The 16,876-nt window shown below is 46.8% G+C and overlaps 1 protein-coding gene across 1 annotated transcript in view; it reads left to right on the top strand.

Moving 5' to 3' along the window:
• LOC126355699 (cuticle protein 18.7-like) overlaps positions 1-15,874 on the top strand; it is a 72,847-nt gene extending 56,973 nt beyond the window's left edge. The window contains exons 3-4 of the mRNA XM_050006067.1: positions 11,559-11,820; positions 15,163-15,874. Coding sequence (XP_049862024.1) covers positions 11,559-11,820; positions 15,163-15,765 — 865 coding nt within the window. The 3' untranslated portion in view covers positions 15,766-15,874. The remainder of the gene's footprint in view (positions 1-11,558; positions 11,821-15,162) is intronic.
• Positions 15,875-16,876: the final 1,002 nt, after the last annotated feature.

Here is a 16,876-nt window from a genome sequence, read left to right as displayed (position 1 = left end):
GAAGAAGGGGTCTTCGTAACTTCATCTCCACAAATCGCAATACATTAGCAGGATTGATCACCAATCGCCTAGCCATCTGACGCTTCAATACACAAATAATGTCACAAAACGAAACTTCAGAGCCACACTGCACCGTCCCTACTGGTCCCGACTGGCGTACCGGCAGGTCAGTGGGCAATGCAGCATGGCATACGCAGAGGCCTCTAACGAACGACTGCAGAATTTTTCAGATGCAGGATTATCACTAGTGCAATAACAGACCTTTACATTATTTCTCACACGATTTTGGTGTATTTGTGTACTTTCCTGGTAAGTTTAAATCTCGAGCTGGTACATAGGATATATTTTACACCAGTGCATTATAGTTTGCATACTTATCTCGTGCAGTAGGTTTCGGGTAAGCAGAGTTTCTACCAACAGGTAACTGTAGATACATCTACTTCAGTGGAGAAATTTACTTCCATTTTGGAGTTTGCTGTCTCAGGGCACAGTGAGAAATCTACAGAGCAGTTTTTAGTGTTTCTTTATTCTCCTCGTCATATTTTGCATACATTCCAAACTCGGAAGCGCCATTTGAGATCTTATATCTATTTTTGCACACCCTGATATGGCTACGAACTGTGCTTGTTGTGAGCGGGCACAAGAAGAAATGGCTGCTGTCGTAAACAGCTGGGAGCAGCGTTGACTACCGTCGACATGCTTCTGACTATTGTTGAAAGTTGCGTTGGCATCGGGGCAGTGGGGACCAGACCTGCGACACCTCGTAACCCGGACGTCGCCGCATCTTCTGTTCGCAACATCTGACCAGTCCGTCCTCACTCGAGAGTAGGCAGCAGATAGTGGCGGGTTCGTAGGTCACTGGACGGAAGGCGAAAGAGGGAGCAGGTCACGCGGTTGACTTGCTACGCGTTAGCAACAAGTACGAGGTGCTACCCAGTGTTGATGATGACTCCGGGAGAGCACGAGCTGCCTCTCCTATTGGGCCACCGTATGATTTTCCTGCCCAGTCCACTGGGGACCAGACCTGCGATACCTCGTAACCCGGATGTCGCCGCATCTTCTGTTCGCAACATCTGACCAGTCCGTCCTCACTCGAGAGTAGGCAGCAGACAGTGGCGGGCTCGTAGGTCACTGGACGGAAGGCGAAAGAGGGAGCAGGTCACGCGGTTGACTTGCTACGCGTTAGCAACAAGTACGAGGTGCTACCCAGTGTTGATGATGACTCCGGGAGAGCACGAGCTGCCTCTCCTATTGGGCCACCGTATGATTTTCCTGCCCAGTCCACTGGGGACCAGACCTGCGATACCTCGTAACCCGGATGTCGCCGCATCTTCTGTTCGCAACATCTGACCAGTCCGTCCTCACTCGAGAGTAGGCGGCAGACAGTGGTGGGTTCGTAGGTCACTGGACGGAAGGCGAAAGAGGCAGCAGATCACGCGGTCGACTTGCTACGCGTTAGCAACAAGTACGAGGTGCTACCCAGTGTTGATGATGACTCCGGACCAGCACGAGCTGCCTCTCTTATTGGGCCACCGTATGATTTTCCTGCCCAGTCCACTGGGGACCAGACCTGCGACACCTCGTAACCCGGACGTCGCCACATCTTCTGTTCGCAACATCTGACCAGTCCGTCCTCACTCGAGAGTAGGCGGCAGACAGTGGTGGGTTCGTAGGTCACTGGACGGAAGGCGAAAGAGGGAGCAGGTCACGCGGTTGACTTGCTACGCGTTAGTAACAAGTATGAGGTCCTACCCAGTGTTGATGATGACACCGGGCCAGCACAAGCTGCCTCTCCTATTGGGACAGCGTATGATTTTCCTGCCCAGTCCAGAAAAGTGCAGAGGGTGGGTGTGCTTTTCATTGGGAGCTTCTCTGTTAGGTGGGTAATGCAGTCCTTCAGGGAAATAAGTAAGGCTGGAAAGAATACCAGCGTGCACTAGGTATGTTTGCCGGGGAGTCTCGTCCGTGATGTGGAAGAGGCCCTGCCGGCAGCTATCGAGCACTCTGAGTGAAACGAATGATGCCTTTCGCTTGGTTCTGAGGGCATCCCCGGCTCCTTTCTGCTGATGGCTGATGCCTACTAGGATCGCACGTGGGGAGCCGACTAAGCTGTCTATTTGTAACGTCGTTCCCAGAGTTGATCGCGGTCCTTCGGTTGCGAGTACAGTGGAAGGTCTAAACCAGGGGCTCAGAAGACTCAGCGACGGTATTGGATGGAAATATATTGACCTCAGATATGGAGTATAGAATTGCAGAGTTCCCCTTAACACGTTAGGCGTGCACTACACGCAAGATGATGTAATTATGGTAGCAGAATACGTGTGGCGGGCGCGTGGGACCTTTTTAGAGTAGAGAAATACTGCCTTCGGATCACAGATGATTAGTCAGAAAAATTAGACCCAATGTTCTCAGAGATCGTTCGTCGTCGCAGATCAGAGACAGAAAGAGTTAATATTATTTTGGTAAATTGCACGAGCATCCAAGAAAAGGCCCCAGAATTAGTATCGCTTACCGAAGGTTATAAAGGACAGATAGTTTTAGGAACAGAAAGTTGGTTGAAACGCGACATTGATGACTACGAAATCCTATGTTGAGATTGGAATATTTATCGTAAAGGTAGGTTGGTCACCATTGTTGGCGGGGTGTTTGGTGCAGTAAAGAATTCGATAAAATCTAGCGAGGTTATCACGGATTCTGATTGTGAATTAATCTGGATGAATTTAAGTATCAAATATCGGTCAAATACGCTAACTGATGCCTCTATAGACCACCTGCATCAGGAGCTCTAGTGATAGAGCGCTTCAGGCAGAACTTGCTGAATATCGTTGGTAATTTTACGAATCATGCCGTTGTAATAGGCGGTGTCTTCAACTTGCCAGGTATAGATGGGGATTGTCATGATATAAAAACTGGTACCAGACACAGGGATTCGTGTGACATTGTTCTGGATGTCGTGCCCGAAAATTACTTTGAGAAGTAGTGAGAGCAACCTCCTGGAAACAAACATACCTGCACTTATCGAATCACTTAACGTAGAAGAAGGTATTAGTGATCATTAGGCTGTGATAGCATCTATGATTACGGATTTAACAAAGAAAGTTAAGAATGGTAGGAAGATATTTTTATTTATCATGAGTGACAGGATACAAATTTTAGAGTATCTGAGCAATCAGCATTAAATATTCGGTGATGAGGACGAAGATGTGGAAAACAAATGGAAAAAATTCAAAGGAATCGTGCAGTGTCTTAAGGGATGGAAAAGACGCACCATGGTATGATAGACGTGTCAGGAAACTGCTACGTAAACAAGGAGAACTTCACTTCATATTCAAGAGATGAAAAAACCTAGCTGACAAAAAAAAAAGCTGAAAGAAACGAAATGAGCGTAAGGAGAGCAATGAGACAAGCGTTCAATGGCTTTGAAACTAAAACTTTGTCAACCGATCTGAGTAAAACACCTAAGAGGTTTTGGTCGTACGTAAATTCAGTAATTTGGTCCAAATCGTCTATTAATTCACTCACTGACCATACTGGCACATAAACGGAGGGTGACAGAGAGAAGACCTAAATATTGAATTCGTTCTTCCAAATTTGTTTCACTGCCGAAGATCGTAACACGGTCCCTCCTTTCAATCGTCGTACGAATGTCAAAATAGCAGATATTGAGATAACCGATCGCAGAAAAAAAAACTACAATAGGATTGTAGTGGAAAGTTGTCAGGACCAGATCAGACACCTATAAGATTCTAAAAAGATTGTGTGAAAGAGCTTGCTCCCCTTCTACCAGTAGTTTGTCGTAGATAGCTTGAGCAACGAAGGATACCTATCGACTGAAAGAAAGCGCACGTCATTCCCTTTTTTAAGAAGGGCCGTAGGGCAGAAGCACACAATTACAGACCTATATTGTTGACGTCAGTCTGTTGTAGAATTATGGAATATGTTTCGTGCTCAATAATTATGACGTTCTTGGAGAAAGAAAATCTCCTCTATAAAAATCAACATGGATTCTGCAAACAGAGATCTTGCGAAATTCATCTGGCTGTGTTCCTCCATGAGAGACACAATGCCTTAGATAATGGCGCTCAGGTTGATGTCGCGTTCTTTCACTTTAGGAAGGCATTTGGCACTGTCCGGCATCGCCGTTTAGTGCAAAAAATACGATCTTGTTGAGTATCTGGGCAAATTTGTGGTCTGGATTGAAGACTTGCTTGCAGACAGAACTCAAGACGTCGTTCTTAACGGAACAAAATCGACAGAAATAAAGGTAATTTCCGATGTATCTGAAATGGGTCAAATGGCTCTGAGCACCATGGGACTTAACATCTGACGTCATCAGTCCCCTAGAACTTAGAACTACATAAACCTAACTAACCTAAGGACATCACACACATCCATGCCCGAGGCACGATTCGAGCCTGCGACCGTAGCAGTCACGCGGTTCCGGACTGAAGCGCCGAGAAACGCACGGCCACCGCGGCCGGCTGATGATCCGAAGGAAGTATGACAGGACCGTTACTGTTTACAATATACGCAAATGATGTAGTATAAAGCGTCGGGTGGTCACTAAGGTTGTTCGCTGATGCTGTGGTTGTTAACAGAAAGTAGCAACGATTGGCAACCTCCAAAGAATTGATGAATGGTGCAGACCCAGGCTCTGAACACTATGAGTCTTAACATTTATGGTCACCAGTCCCCTAGAACTTACAACTACTTAAACCTAACTAACCTAAGGACATCACACAACACCCAGTAATCACGAGGCAGAGAAAATCCCTGACCCCGCCGGGAATCGAACCCGGGAACCCGGGCGTGGGAAGCGAGAATGCTACCGCACGACCACGAGCTGCGCACGGTGCAGACCCTGGCAGTCGACCCTGAACGAAAATAAATGTAACATATTGCACATATATAGGAACAGAAATTCACTACTGTATCGTTACACTATTGATGACAAACCGCTGGAAAAAGTACCGTCCGAAAATATCTGGGAATAACTATCCGGAGCGACCTTAAGTGGAATGATGGTATAAAACAAAAAGTGAGCAATTCAGGCGCCGGACTCAGATTCACAGGAAGCATCTTAAGGAAATGTAACTCATCCACGAGGGAAGTTACTTATAATGCGCTTGTTCAACCCATTATGGAATACTGGTCATCTATCTGGGATTCATACCAGAAAAGCTAGAAGAAATAGAGAAAATCCAACGAAGAGTGGCGTGTTTCTTCACGGGACCGTGTAGTCGGCTCGAAAGAGTTACGGAGATGCTCAACAAACTCCAACTTTGCATTGGAATACTCGAAGTGGAAGAAACTGCTGATTGCAATGTTATGTCTGTCACATCTTGGCTTCATTTAAAACTTCCGGGCTGATAGGCCGTGGTCGATGTATAAAACTCTCCCCTGACATTTCGTCTCCGACTGCGGGAGACATCTTTCGGGGTAAAGCGGTGAACTGCAAAGAGAATTCGAGGAAGCGCTGATTATATAGGCAGTGCAGAAGGCGCCGCTGTCCATCACGTGGCGTCGGAAGTGAGGCTGTCTCCGGTAATGCCAACATTCTCGATTGAAAGTAATCGATCATGACGCGTCCGGTGCAACTCTGACATCCAAATTTTGTCTAGTTTAACGTCTTCCTCTTTCCTGTTAAAATTATTACGGTGTTTATCAATCTCGATAGCCTCTCTGTATGTGTGCGCGTAATAATGCGAGGATTTAGATAAGACGCTCGTCTCGCTGAATTTTATTTCATGGCTACCTTCCTGCTGCGAACGATTTATCCGTGTGACCCAGGCTGCAATTCCTGTTATGTTCAACAAGATGGGTGTTAACGGTTCTCTTTGTGGTATCGATATAAACCTGTCCATAATTACAAGGAATTTTATACACCCCCGGTGTAGCCAAAGGACACAGACGTTAGAACAACGAGCGTTGTAGACCGCCAGTAAGAGACCAGTGCTGTATATTCTCGTCTGCCTTCTTCCGAAATGTCGTATTTTCATTTCCTCCGCTCATCCATTTTATCCAACTGCTGCACGGTGGTTCCACCTGGCGAAGCGCACGGCTGCGGTGTCTGATCGGCAGAACGACGTCATAAGGTTGGTTGGTTGGTTGGTTGTTTGGGGAAGGAGACCAGACAGCGTGGTCATCGGTCTCATCGGATTAGAGAAGGATGGGGAAGGAAGTCGGTCGACCCCTTCCAGAGGAACCATTCCGGCATTTGCCTGGAGTGATTTAGGGAAATCACGGAAAACCTAAATCAGGATGGCCGGACGCGGGATTGAACCGTCGTCCTCCCGAATGCGAGTCCAGTGTCTAACCACTGCGCCACCTCGCTGGGTGACGTCATAAGGAGGTTAGTACAGGTGGCATGGGACAAGACCACGTGTCCCGTATACAAGAAGAAATATTCAGGACGCTGCAAGTTGGAGTTGCGGCTCATTACAACACGGACAGGGCTTCTCGAGAGCCTGTTAAGACAGGAAAGCCAGAGCAAATGATGTCATGATTTCCCAGATTACCTTCTGTAGCTCTATTCTGTTATGGCTTGGACACCAGGAGTGCTGCTGTTTGAGAAACACTAGTCAACCCGTCTCCTATAATTACCATCTAATTTAGACTCTTAGCGTCAGTCATGCTCAGTTACGCAATCAGCACCAGTCGCTGGCCACGGAAAAGGGTCCACATTCACGCACAGTCAGAGATGAACCAGTAAGCTGCCACCGCCCTACTTTGCTGCCAAAAGCTGCAGGCCATTGCCTGAGCAGGATCCGATTGCTGTTCACTTGTAACTGTCGTACCGTCAGGCCACCCACTGGGTGACCACGATCTACTGATGGGTACCACCCTGGGCAGCGTGGGTTCGAGTCGGACAAGCCAGCTGCACAGCCAGCACCGGCTCATTGGTCGCAGTATCCTTATCTATCTCCCTGGGCATTTATTTGCTGATACGGTTGGTCTAGTGGGGGTACGCGCAACTGACACCGTCCATGTTTGAGGTCATAGTTTGATACCGCCTGCCCTGGTACACGTCGGAGAGAGTAGCAAGGCCATGCAATGTGCTGTCCGGCCATGGCACAGAATCGGCACCGCCACTGGCTCATCTGTTGTTGCCGTGCTGAGATCACCACCTAGCCATAAGCCTGAACCATAACTACATTCACCGTCCTTCAGACGGCCTATTGCTGACCCCTACACACTTTGCTGACCGTTGGCGCGCACGTCACGGAGACAGTTGACTGCCTCTCCAATTCCGTCCCCACCACTATAAATGATAAGGAATAAAAGACTTACACAAATTGAAATGTTTTCATGAGGGGTTCCTATCCAACACCTGCCTCAACACGACTACTGCCACGCCGAACTGCGCTGCATCCTGGCGTATCGCTTCCAGATTTGCTTGCCACTGTAGAGGTCGTACTACCCGGTCTCTACAAGACATACTTTCTGTTATCAGCTATTTCTTCTTCCCTTGTTCTTTTCACTTCTCCAATTTCTATTCGTGATCCTTCCAACATCGAATTTCTAACGGTATTCCAGTCGTCAGTGACTTCCGCACTTCTTCTTAAATGTTTGTGTGCCCCAGTAGCTGAGTGTTGCTGGCACGGTAGCTCAGCATGTTTGGTCAGAGAGCCAGTTGACCTGTGTAATGACAAACTGAGTGGAAGGATCAACAAAAGAACTTGAACGGATGTCATGTGGCGTCCGCAACGACCAAACAAAGCGATCAACAACGAACAAAATGAAAAAAAAGTGATCAGCATGACAGATTGCCGTCCTACGGGCCCGGGTTCGATTACCGTCTGGGTCGGAGATTTTCTCCGCTCGGGGACTGGGTGTTTTGTTGTCTTCATTATCATTTCAACCTCATATGGCGCGCAGGTCGCTCAATGTGGCGTCGAATGTAGTAAGACCTGCACCAAGGCGGCCGGACCTGCCCCGAAAGGGGCCTCCCGGCCAATGACGTCAAACGCTCATTTCATTTTTTCTTAAATGTTTCGAATTATTTCCGACATATTAACTACATTCTTCACTAAACATTTCACTTTTCATTTTCCCAACATATCATTACTTGATCTACTGTATTTTTTAAATAATGTTTAATCTTATACCATATGGCTTAACAATATTTCGTGACAAACCAGAACGGTTATTTATTGTGAAATAAAGTGACTGGCGTCATTTTACATGCATATTGTATCAGGCCTCAACTTTTGATGCTGTCAGAGCATTGTCACACATTCTTAGGTCTTTCCGTCGAATTCAGTCAAGCATAATCTAGGCACCGACTTAGTTTCTTAACGAATGTGAATTGAATTTCCGTGAATGACAGAGCAGGACCATGTTTGTGCTCTTATGGTAGAGTACAGAAAAAACAGGAGGCGGTAGGGTTCCATTTCGTCGCACCGCGTAGTCCACTGCCCACGCGCAGTTTCAAAGTTAAAAAGTATTATACTAAGGAACGAGGTGAGAGCTTATGTTAATATCTGAGTGAATTCGAGATTCAGACGTAAGAATATCTATCAATATTTTGGCGGTTCGCAACGCGACAAGCATTCCATGAATTCGAAAGTAACGTTTCACCAACCTTAAGAAGTTATCCTCGTACGTAAGGTCAATAAAAAAAAAAGAAAGACCGTCTGAACAGGCCTTGGAAGGTCGAACGGCACCGACCGGCCGCCGTGTCATCCTCAGCCCACAGCCGTGACTGGATGCGGATGAGGAGGTGTGTGTGGTCAGAAAACCGCTCTCCCTGCCGTATGTCAGTTTACGAGACCGGTACCGCTACTTATAAACCAAGTAGCTCCTCAGTTTGCCTCACAAGGGCTGAGTGCACTTCGCTTGCCAACAGCGCTCGGCAGACCGGATGCTCACCCATCCAGGTGCTAGCCCAGCCCGACAGCGCTTAACTTCGGTGATCTGACGGGAACCGGTGTTACCACTGCTGCAAGGCCGTTGGGACGTAAAGTCAGTAAGAATGTCGAAGTCATCTCTTCAGCCTCTAGATGACCATAAGTACCCCGAACAGGAAGACGACGGAGATAAATCCAAAACACTGAATCTAGTGTTCCGAAGTTATTTCACTGCCGGCGGTGTTAATACGTTACCTCCTTTCAGTCATCGCATGTACACCGATACGGCAGATACTGAGATAAAGGACCACAGAATAGAAATTAAACTGAAATCACTCAATAGGGAAAAGAGATTTGGACCAGATGAGATGACTGTGAGTGTCTACAGAGGTTACGGGAAAGGACTTGCTCTCCTTCTGGCCCCAGTTTACCGTAAGTTGATGGAACAACGAAGCCTACCAAACGAATGGAAAGAATGAGAAGGAATTCCCGTTTTCAATACAATCTCCTGTATAAAAACCTACATGGATTCCGTAGAAAGAGATCTTGCGAAATGCATCTTGCTCTGTTCGTGGATGAAATGTAGAGCGCCGTGGACAAAGAAGCCTGGATTGCTACAGTGTTCCTCGGCTTTCGGACAGCATTCGATATCCGTTCCTCATTCAGTGAGTAAAATAAGAACTTCCGGAATATTTGACCAGGTTAATGACTGGATGTGGAGGTTTCTGAGAGATGGAACTCATTAAGTAATTTTGAACATGACGAAATGGACAGATGTAAAAGTAATGTCAGGAGCACCTCAAGGGAGTGGTATGGCACTATTACTGTTTACAGTATGTATGTGATCTGGTGCATAACGTTGGAAATTCCATGACGATTTTTGCAGAAGATGTTGTCTACAGGAAGGTGGTATCCTAGCAGATGACCTGCAGTGAAACACGCGAAGACTTGCAGAGGATCGATGATCGGCAGAACGCCTCGAACTTAATCCTGAACGGAAATGAAGTTACCGTTCCGTGCGTAAACAAGCACAGAGATCCATTACTGTCGATTACGTTATTGGTGGAAACAGTAGAGACAGTAACAACAATAAAATATCTAGAAGTTATTCTCTTACGTTCGAAAAACTTAAGATTTATGGAAATGATGGCCTTAAAGCAATTGGTTTCAATCCTACTTAACAAGCAGAATGTAAAAAGTACTGCTGAAAAATTCAAATAATGTTCGAAGGAGAAAAGATTTTAGTTGCTGTCGAGAAATCCCACAGTCCCACAGCTTTAACATTTGGACTGATTTCTATTCTAGACATGAATGGTCTGCCATTTGATGAAGTAGAATTGGTACTTTTTGCATGTAGGACTACGACATAATAAATCAGATTGGTGACAAAAGAACCCAAGAAATTGTAAATGATGTTTTTCAAGGATTATCAAGTGGTTCTCTGAAAATGCCTCCCTTAATTTGGCTTTGACACACTATATTCTGTTTCGTACAACAAATACCAACAACAGTTGTAAAACATGAAAAGGTGTAATATTGATGAAAAAATGAGCTGGAAGAAATATATATTGTATTGTATTGTATGGAAGTCAGGGCCTAGAAACGACGGAGAGGCTTCGTCCCCGCCGTAGCCCTCGCTGGTTCACAACCCCACAACAGGCTACAGCAGTCCACTCACTCCACCGCAACCCCACACCGAACGCAGAGGTATTGCGAGGTTTGGTTCCCAGCGAACCCCCCCCCCCCCCCCCCCCCCCCCCCTCCGGTAACGTCTCAATGTTTGCGTGGTAGAGTAATTACGGTGTAAGCGCATGGGCCCGTGTCTGCGCAGCAGTCGCCGACGTAATGTAACTGAGGCGGATTAATCGAAACCAACCCGCATTCACTGAGTCAGACGGAAAACCGCCTTAAAAACCACCCACAGGTTGGCCGGCACACCGGACCTCGACACTAATCCGCCGGGCGGATTCGTGACCTGAACCGCCACGTCTTCCCGCTCGAGAAGCAGCGCTCTAGACCGCGCGGCTAACCGGGCGCGCTAAACATTTTAACTGAGATGTTCAAACCATTAAATTACTTTTGCTTTTCTTTTAACTGCAAGAGCGCTTAGAAATAAACTAATCATCCACCTGACATACTTTGTATTAGCAATAGCTTTATTCATACTAACACCGTTTTTACGAGGATATTCTACTTGTCATGTTATTACAATTTAAGAACAAGAAACATATCGTAATTGAGATATGGAAACATTTACTTCTTTGCAGGTCTAGTTTGACAAATGTGGGGTACGTAATTGGCCACCCCAGCATTTGCCTCAACTAATTTATGGAATCCACAGAAAACCTAAATCAGGATGGCAGCATGAAGACGGGAGCCACCACCCTCCCAAATACAAGGCGATTCTGTTGCAAACAGTGCTACCTCACTTGGTTTACCTCTAGTGTGCAATGCCGCTTTGAAAACAAATTGTTTAATAATGTAATCGGCTACTGCTGTTCCGTTCATTCATTTCTCACTCAGTTTACTGCACACAGAACACACATGCATTAATAACTGACATCGGACGTTTCCTAATACACTGTAGTGTGTGCTGATACGAACTGTAAAATCGTGTGTATTGTTAAATATGGATAGCTAAATTTCTAGTACGGATTAGAGTCCGCTGCAGGTATATTTCCTGGCCGCACATTCTGTGCTGCTTAGCAGGTGCTTCCTGGCTGACCGGAGGCGGCGCGGCCGAGCTTTCGGTGCCCCCGGCGCCCTTGTTCGTAATGGGGAGCCGGCGGGCCGACCCGGGCCGGCGGTGTGGCCGAAGTCCGTGGCCGAGGCGTCAGCGGCAGCCCTTGCCCAAGGACGCCTCTCACGGCCGCCGCGCCTCTCCGTATATATACGGGGCCCGCTCACCACGCCGGTACAGTTCAGCAGCCGCACCACCTCCACCACCAGCAGCAGCAGCATGAAGGTCCTGGTGAGTGGACACGCCCCCCTCATCGCTATCTGAGGCGCACAGCACGAGTAGCATACTTTTTCCAGCAAGTATCAATAGGTTAGGTGGTCGGGTGGAACTTCACCCACATCTAAATCTGCTTCTACATCTACACTACGCAGGCCACCTTATCGATGGCAAAGGGTCCTTTTCGTAAAACTGTAACTTACGTCCTTTCTTGTTCCAGATCCGCAGAAAGAACAGCTGTTGGTAAACATCTTTGTGTGTTCGGATCTCTCTAGCTTAGCGTTTAAGGTCTCTTCTCGAGACAACGTAGGACGGAGCAATATATTAGTACCTTGCTCCTGCGACTTCCAGAGTCTTGTAGCTTCTACCACTGGAGCATCTTTGTGACGCTTTCGCGCTTACTACATGCACCTGTTGCGAAACTCGCTGCTCTTCGTTGGTTTTTTTGTCTATTTCCTCTATCAATTCAGTCTGGCACGAATCCCAGGCTGACAAGCATTACTCAAGTATCGGTCGAAAGAGGCTTTTGCACCTCTTCTGTGGGTGGTATGGGTCGACTACACCTCGTGGCTATTCTTCCCAAGAACCTGTCTGGCATCTGTCTTAACTGCAGTTAGTTTTATGGGGACGTTCCACTTTACTTCACACTATACGCATTCCCCTAGGCATTCGATGAATGTGACTGCTTTCACTGATTGTCCTGCAGGCAAATAATCATGTAACAATCGATATTAATGTCTGTTTATGCGGAGTACGTAATATTACTTTGTGCCGTGTGTCAACCGCTAGTCCTCGTACCAAGCATCGACCTTCTGCAGGACTTTATGTATCTCGTTACACTTTCCTAACGCTGCGACCTCTGTGTATGCAGCAGCATCCTGATTGATCTTCCGACGTTATCCACTTGGTCGTTTACATGTCTTGTGGAAAGCAATGGCCTACAACACTCCATTAGTCTACGCCTGAAGTTATTTTTACATGACATCCTGTGTTGTATTTACTACGAACCCTTCAGTTCAATCGAATAGTTGGAATAACATTCTGTACCTTAGTTTTTTGTTCATTAGGTGTCAGTGCAGATCTGTACCAGACTGTCATCTGGAATTCAGGGAGCTCGGTATCAACCTGGGACTGCTACGTACTGCTTTCTGGGTGTGCTTGACGAAAATAGCGAGCGACAATCGTTGTTTTCGGAACCCATGTTGATTCCTACGAAGATGTTCCGTCCCCAGAAGAGTCATAATACGCGTGCAGACAACAAGTTTCACAATCCTAAAAGACACTGACATCAGCGGTATGGGCCAGGATGGAACCCTTTCTGAAAATGGGTATGACCTGCGCTGTCTTCCTATTACTTCGGACGTATCGCTCCACGAACACCTTACAGTGGACTGCTGCTAGAAATGATAAAGTTCTTCGGCAAACTCTGTTTAGAACCCCATAGATATCCCATTACATCCTGGCGCCTTTTCTGTGTTTAGCAGTTTAAGCTGAATTTCTATTCCGCAGATACCTGTCATTTAGACGTTGGCGCAAAGATCTGAAGGCATCGCATTACGATTTACCTCAGTCGACAATTTTTGGGGAAAAAAATCAGGAAATATACTTTAACTTCACAGTTTTTGTCACATTTGGAGTTGTCTAGGAAGAGATAGACGCATTTACTTAAACGACCATCGTTGTTACTTTTAAAGCAGCTCACAGCCACACTTCATTGTGCAACGTAAGATGACAGGATGGAACACAGACTTCGCTCAACCGCCTAACGATAGTGTACATACCTCGGTTACCTATTCGTTGCAGAGAGCAGTCGACTGAACAAGCACCAATAAACCAAGCTGAGTCCATTACAGAAAACAATTATAGCAGAGCATGTGTTGACCTTTCTCAGGTAGATCGTGTTGGTAAACAGGATGCACATAGTGTCATGAATTTGTTGATAATGCCGTAGTCGATCCCCTTTATCCCAGGTATGAGGCGACTGGCCACGACGACGTGACAGAGCGGGTGACGGGCGTCGCTTGGTTCGAGTGTGGAGGTGTGGCGCCCCTGCCGACACACATCGCAACTGCGTAACTGTCTCTGGTCGGTTTCCACTGCTGGATACTAAAACTACAACGGGCGTATACCAAAGAAATAAATGACGTCTTCGTCCATACGGAGAGGTCTCATTGTTGGTCTGTGTCCTATGAGGACGACTCAACCTCCACTAGAAGTATTTCCGTTCAGTTTATAAGTGTGAGCAAACTATTTCGCAATATACAAGTTTGCTGTTTCGTCAAATCACTTCACTTTGTGTATGTAGCTCTCAGTCATGTATTATACGCCTTATCCTTACGCCTAAAAGCTCATTTTTGCTAACACGGCGCAGAAAAAAGCTCAATATTTCAGCAATTTTCTAAGGAGACTTTTCCACATTAGCTGACACCGCTAGGAATTTCTGAGGGGCAACGAGGCCACACTGCGACTTTTGTGCATCATCATTACAACAAGCATTTGCTAACTGCTCTCACAAGGTGCTGACGATTCCAATGCTAAAATATTCCTTTTGGCTCCAAAAAAGTCTGAGTCCAAATATATAGTACTGCTTAAAAGACATTACGGTAACAGCGTTTTTAATATATAATCATACACAATTAATCTCACAGTAAGAATAATAATATAGTACAAAAGCTTGGATATTTTATGATCAAGTCCAATTTGGACATAAATATACGCCTAGAACAAGAGACTCCAAGGGATCTAACCTTGATGCGTTTATAAAGCTGTATATGCTACTGAGTAATTCGCAGGTTAGCTAAAACTTAGTTCAGACCTCAACTGGAGGATTATGCTGTGACAAGAACATGTATGTCATGAGTAATTAATGATTGGTGCTTTATTCTGGAATCTTCAGATATGGACCTTGAAATGCAGAGGAATAAAGTAGTCATTAAGTGAGCGAATCTGCTCTTACTAATGAATACCAATCCAGTTACGATTAAATCATAAAAATTATACCAGCCAGATACTAATGTGTCAAGATCATTTGGACTGGAAGAAGTTGGAGATAGAAGAATGTTCAAATGGCTCTGAGCACTATGAGACTTAACATCTGAGGTCATCAGTCCCCTAGAACTTATAACTACTTAAACTTAATTAACCTAAGGACAGCGCACACATCCATGGCCAGGGCAGGATTCGAACCTGCGACCGTAGCAATAGCGCGGTTGAGGACAGTAGCGCCTAGAACTGCTCGGCCACCAGATAGAAGAATGTATATAGAAACTATGTTTGAGCTGTCAGCAAAACTGAGAAACGCCATTCAAAAATGAGGAGCTCCTCAGTATTGTAAGCTTCATTCTTGTTGTTTACTAGGTCGTCCTGAGCGCCGTCCTGGCCGTGGCCCTCGCTAAGCCCGGCTACCTGGGAGCAGCCCGCGCCATCGCCGCCGCCCCCGCTATCGCCGCCGCCCCCGCACTGGCCTACGGTGCTGCTCCTGCACTGGCCTACAGCGCTGCCCCCGCCGTGGTCGCCGCCCCCATCCACGCCGGATACGCCGCCTACGGCCCTGCCAACATCGTGCTGGGAGCCGACGGCGTCCCCCTGGACACCCCTGAGGTGGCCGCCTCCAAGGCAGCCCACCTGAACGCCGTGGCTGAGACGCGCGCTCGTGATGCCATCGTGAACAGCGCCGCCGTCGTTGCCGCCGCCCCCGCCATCGCCGCCGCCGCCCCCGCTGTGATCGACGCCAGGACCGTCGCCGCCCACGCCATCGCCGCCCCGGCCCTCCGCTATGCTGCTGCCGCCCCCGCTGTGGCCTACTCCGCCGTCCACCCTGGGTACGCCGCATACGGACCTGCCAACATCGTGATCGGCCCTAACGGCGTGCCTCTGGACACCCCTGAGGTGGCTGCTGGCAAGGTGGCCGACGCCGTCGCCCACCTGGAGGCTAAGGCTCGCAACGGTCTGATCCTCTGAACTGTCACGAATATCTTGGCAAACTGCAAAAGAGTATATCGAAGATTTGGGCTACAACATTTTGGACTACTTGCTGTGATATTTAAATAAACTGCTGTGTACAAAGATACTTAACGTTTCTTCATTCGCTTTCCTTGTATCTTATGTGCAAGAACGCAAAAAACAGATGAAATACTACCTGTTCCCTTCTCCCTCCTGTATGTTCGTTCAAATTCAATAATTATCTTACTTTCACGTAAGTTTGATATCCAGGTTCTTGTTATAACTCACTATGACCTGGACATGTACCCCAATGTTGAGTGAGTTGTATCCATAAACGTATTCGATTACTTATTGCTGATACTTGAGGAGACTTATATAACTGTAGAATACATCGCTTGCTGTTCAAAAATTCTTACTTATTGACGAAATTTGGCCACAGATCTTCATCATAATAACATCAAAAGTATGGCGTCATATGTGTCAGCTATCGGGATCAGTACTCAACAGTTGAGTATTGAGGAGATGAAATACTACCTGTTCCCTTCCCCCCTCCAGTATGTTCGTTCGAATTCATGTGACATCACTGTGGCTTCTGTTGCACTTTCCCTTCGTTAGTGATGTGATTAAAAAGAAGTACTTAACAGATGAGAAAAAAAAGGTTATAGAAGACAAGAGGAAGGATGTGTCCTTCCACCCATTTAAAAATATTGCAGAGGTTTCTACAATTTGTGTGCCGGCCGGTGTGGCAGAGCGGTTCTAGGCGCTGCAGTCTGGAACCGCGCCACCGCTACGGTCGCAGGTTCGAATCCTTCCCCGGCCATGGATGTGCGCGCTGTCCTTAGGTTAGTTAGGTTTAAGTAGTTCTAAGTTCTAGGGGCATAATGACCTCAGATGTTAAGTCCCATAGTGCTCAGAGCCATTTGAACCATTTCTACAATTTGTGTGAACGTACAAATGCCTCATTCGGATATGAAAAGGGACTCTGGAGTAAAGGCTAGCAACGGTTCAGTGAGGCACACCACTCTGACACCCACCCGCCTCTTGTCTTGACGAAGTCTCTGAAGTAAGCGACACTGAAACCACCCGAGGTCAACTGTCTCGCTTTCACTAGACGAGCTCTGATCTCTTT

Source organism: Schistocerca gregaria, chromosome 3 (assembly GCF_023897955.1).
Source record: "Schistocerca gregaria isolate iqSchGreg1 chromosome 3, iqSchGreg1.2, whole genome shotgun sequence".
NCBI classification, from domain to species: domain Eukaryota; kingdom Metazoa; phylum Arthropoda; class Insecta; order Orthoptera; family Acrididae; genus Schistocerca; species Schistocerca gregaria.
This window is presented reverse-complemented; position numbering and strand designations above follow the sequence as displayed.